Below are 3,662 nucleotides of genomic sequence, written 5' to 3'. Positions count from 1 at the left end.
CCAATATTTGTTTGTATTTCTAGGGAATGAAACGTGACATGCTGTAAAAGTCTCTAGACACAGTTAAGTAAACCTCTGCCTGGAAGTCAAATGATAAAGGATCTCAATGAAAATATGTTTCAAGACAAGTTCAAGCTCACGCCTTGCTGTGCTTAAATCACATCAGTATAGTGTGATCCAGTCAAGGCTCTATTCAATCAAAACCTGTATCCAGACACAAAAGCAATAGTGTAGGAGGAATGTTGTTTTTCCCTATCGGTCAGATCTGTATACCGGTTTTGATTGAATAGGGTCGAGTGTTTGGTCCAGTGCTGTAAACCAAGAGCAAGACATTCATAGCAGAGCTGCAGCCCTCTGGGCATCCTTATCACTGAAATAACAGAATGATGTTGAAATCCTATACTCTCTGATGAAACTAATGTGAAAGTTCACATGTGCAGAATGAATAAAGCATTAACACACCATAACAATTAGTCATGAATTTCATGAAAGACAGAACTTTGTGTGTTATTTCAAACAGCACCAAAGACAAAGAGAATACACATACCCGTATTTCTTGAGGAAATTCAACAAAAAGATCAACAAGGACATTATTTTTATAGAACATATTTCTTTAATACAGTAGTTAGTTACACGGATGTCAAAAAATACAACAAATATGCATAATAATAAAACATTCATGAAGTTTCCTTTTCCCCTCTGACACCAAGAGTGCACTGTAAAGCCCCCACCCCACCTGCTTCCCGACAACATTTGTCTGCTGCCATCTGCCTGTCTGCCCCCCACCCTGTCTCCTCCTCAAAGTATGTAATTAAGCTGCAACACCTTAGCTCTTCTTACATCACCCCCCCCTCCGCCCAGTCTCCTACCTTCACAAACAACAAGCTTAAGAAGATAGTCTCTTTGCAAACAAACTTTCCCCTCTTCAACATTTAATTCATTTAACAAGTGCTTGTAATAAAACAAAAAATATCAACACATCTTAAACAGCAAAAGTATGAAAATACTGTACAAATTTGTGATTTACCCAGTGTAAACAGGTTTGCATATGAAATACGTAACAACAACACAAATAAACCCTCTATGACTGTCTGCCTCTTTGTTCAGAATTCTGGTCCCTTGTAGAGTAAAGAATAACATTTGAAAAAGACAACAGGAAAATGATTGTGTCTGAAAATAATATTTACCTCTGTCATTTTGTGAAAGTTTGTGGAAGAAAAGGAAGCAGCGATATGGAGATCAGCCAGCTGGCCCCAGCTTCAGGGTCCAGTCCAGGGATTAGAGGGAACCTCTGTAGGGTCGAGGACTCCCTGGGCTTCTCCCCTACCCAGTGAAGCACCCGTTGGGTTGGAAATGGGAGAGAAATGCACATACACTCAAGAATGAAAACATATATGCAAACCCATGTTCAGGAAAACAAAGTCAATTCATCTGATATGGTTCATTGTCTCTTTTACACCTTAAAAGCATTTCATTACGGACACCAAAAGTCTGTGCGTTTGCCAGTCAGTGTTCCTGTGGTGGCACAGGGATCCAGCCAGCGGTTCCACTCCACCTAACCCTCCCCACTCTTTACACTTTGGTGGCCAGAGACTGTACCTCTGACTTCTGTGTCTGGGCGCTGAGCGTGGAGGACATGGAGCTCATCTGTCCATGCATGGCCTTCTTCAGGTTGAGCAGGCACAGGCACTGGGAGCGGAAGCGCAGGTCAAAGAAGGCGTACAGGAAGGGGTTGAGGCAGCTGTTGACATAAGCTAGGCAGGTAGCATAAGGGTGGGCAACCAGGAGGAAGCGCTCAAATCCACAGGAGCTGGGAGCCAGGTTCAGGTAGGAGAGGGCATCCATGCTCTTCAGCAAGTGGAATGGGGTCCAGCAGATGGCAAACACGACCACCAGGGTGGTGATGATCTTCAGCAGACGACGCTTCTTCTGGTCCTCCTTCCGCAGGTTGTTAAAGTGCCGTGTGACGGTGCAGCCAATGAAGCAGTAGAAGATGGTCATGGCCAGGAAAGGCAGGAGGAAGCCCAGGGCGGAAGAGGACAGGCTGAGCCCTGCAATCCACAGGGACTCATGTCTCTCGTTCAGGGTGACCAGGCTGAAGTCCATGGCACAGGTGGTGCGGTTGCTGTTGATGTCGTCCATGGTGGTGCGGAACAGCAGAGTGGGCACGGCCAGCAGGCCTGAGAGGAGCCAGATGGCCCCTAGGGAGGCCAGCATTGTGCCCCGCGACCGCAGCCGGCTGCTGGACAGAGAGTGGACAATAGCCAGGTAACGGTCAAAGCTCAGGCAGGTGAGGCAGAAGACACTGGCGTACATGTTGACCAGCACCACATAGCTGCTGATCTTACACAGGGCCACACCAAAGGGCCAGTGGTAGCCCAATGCAGTGTACACCGCCCAGAGGGGCAAAGTGATCACAAAGGTGAGGTCAGCCAGGGCCAAGTTGCCTATGTAGACGTCTGCTGCTCGGCGCTTGGACTTGGACCTCCACACGGTGAAGATGACCACTCCATTCCCAGACAGGCCCAGGATGAAGATGAGCATGTAGAGGACAGGGATGAGGGAGTAGGACGGCTCCCACTCAGAGTAGTCACACATAGTTTCATTGTCACCATAATAATAATCATCGGTATCTCTATACTCCACAGTTGGATCCATGCTGAAGTCAATTTTTTGTTTGGAACGAAAAATAAATTATAATGCTAAAAATCCTTTAGAGTGGAAAAAAACGTTTCTGTGCAGTCCAAAACTGGTTCAGTAAAATTCAAATAAACCAATTGTCAACGCTGAAAACGAGAGAAACATTCATGTTACAGGAATGGTCAGTCCCTATCAGTCGCTGGAGAAGAACACAGACAGTATGAGTGAGTGGGGCAATGCTGCTTGGCTTTTTAAACTCAGTGCTCCACACCCCTTGTTCCCTCCCTCCCAGGACGAATCCCCCTCCCCATTAAACACTTAGCCCCGGCACCACCCTCCTCTTACCTCTCTCTAGCGCAGCACACACTAGGATATATCCAGTTGCGATGACGCCCCGTCAAGCTTTATTCATATAATTTGAAAATGGAAAGAAAAGCGAAAATATACGGTTAATTTGGCTCCCTAAAAACGTATATGTTTTGAAATATTTTTGAAAAGGTTATTGTTTAGAATTGACATCAATTTAAGTTATGTCAATTTAAATGAATAACCTTTCATTTTCAAAATAGTGCATAAAAAATACAGACTAATTCGACAGGTTTGAGAGACTATAGACAGTAAGCTCATAGAAAATAGTGCTACTTCCAATGCAAATGTTTTGTTAAAATATTGTAAAAAGACAACATGTTTGGTGCACCTGCAATGATTTCAACATTAGACCAATCAATTAAACACACGGTTTCAAAGATGTTGAACTGATTTTGAGAACTATTGCTCAATCTTTAGGGTTCACGGCATGTCTGGACAGGCAAGTTTTCTAATTCACGACTGAACTACTACATTACAATGTAAATGCAACAATGCTAAAAGTAAGTGCTTATTTCCTAACCTGATGGTCTTGCCACTTACATTTGGCTATCAACATGCTCTAATTAAAATGTTATAAAGTGCAACAATAACAATAGGATAGTTAAAATATTACAATAATAAGGAATACTATTCAGCTGCCAATGCAAAAAAAT

At 43.9% G+C, this 3,662-nt stretch overlaps 1 protein-coding gene across 1 annotated transcript; it reads right to left on the bottom strand.

Annotated features, from left to right (window-relative positions):
• Positions 1-828: 828 nt before the first annotated feature.
• On the bottom strand, positions 829-2,877 carry aplnra (apelin receptor a). The gene has a single exon (XM_024438952.2). It carries the CDS (start codon positions 2,656-2,658, stop codon positions 1,573-1,575), a length of 1,086 nt encoding a protein of 361 aa, XP_024294720.1. The 5' UTR covers positions 2,659-2,877; the 3' UTR covers positions 829-1,572.
• Positions 2,878-3,662: the final 785 nt, after the last annotated feature.

The sequence above is a fragment of the Oncorhynchus tshawytscha genome, linkage group LG12 (genome assembly GCF_018296145.1).
Source record: "Oncorhynchus tshawytscha isolate Ot180627B linkage group LG12, Otsh_v2.0, whole genome shotgun sequence".
NCBI lineage: Eukaryota > Metazoa > Chordata > Actinopteri > Salmoniformes > Salmonidae > Oncorhynchus > Oncorhynchus tshawytscha.
This window is presented reverse-complemented; position numbering and strand designations above follow the sequence as displayed.

Bases quoted from the DNA above. Each gene is read 5' to 3' on its own strand.
- aplnra (XM_024438952.2), bottom strand. From the start codon at position 2,658: ATGGATCCAACTGTGGAGTATAGAGATACCGATGATTATTATTATGGT.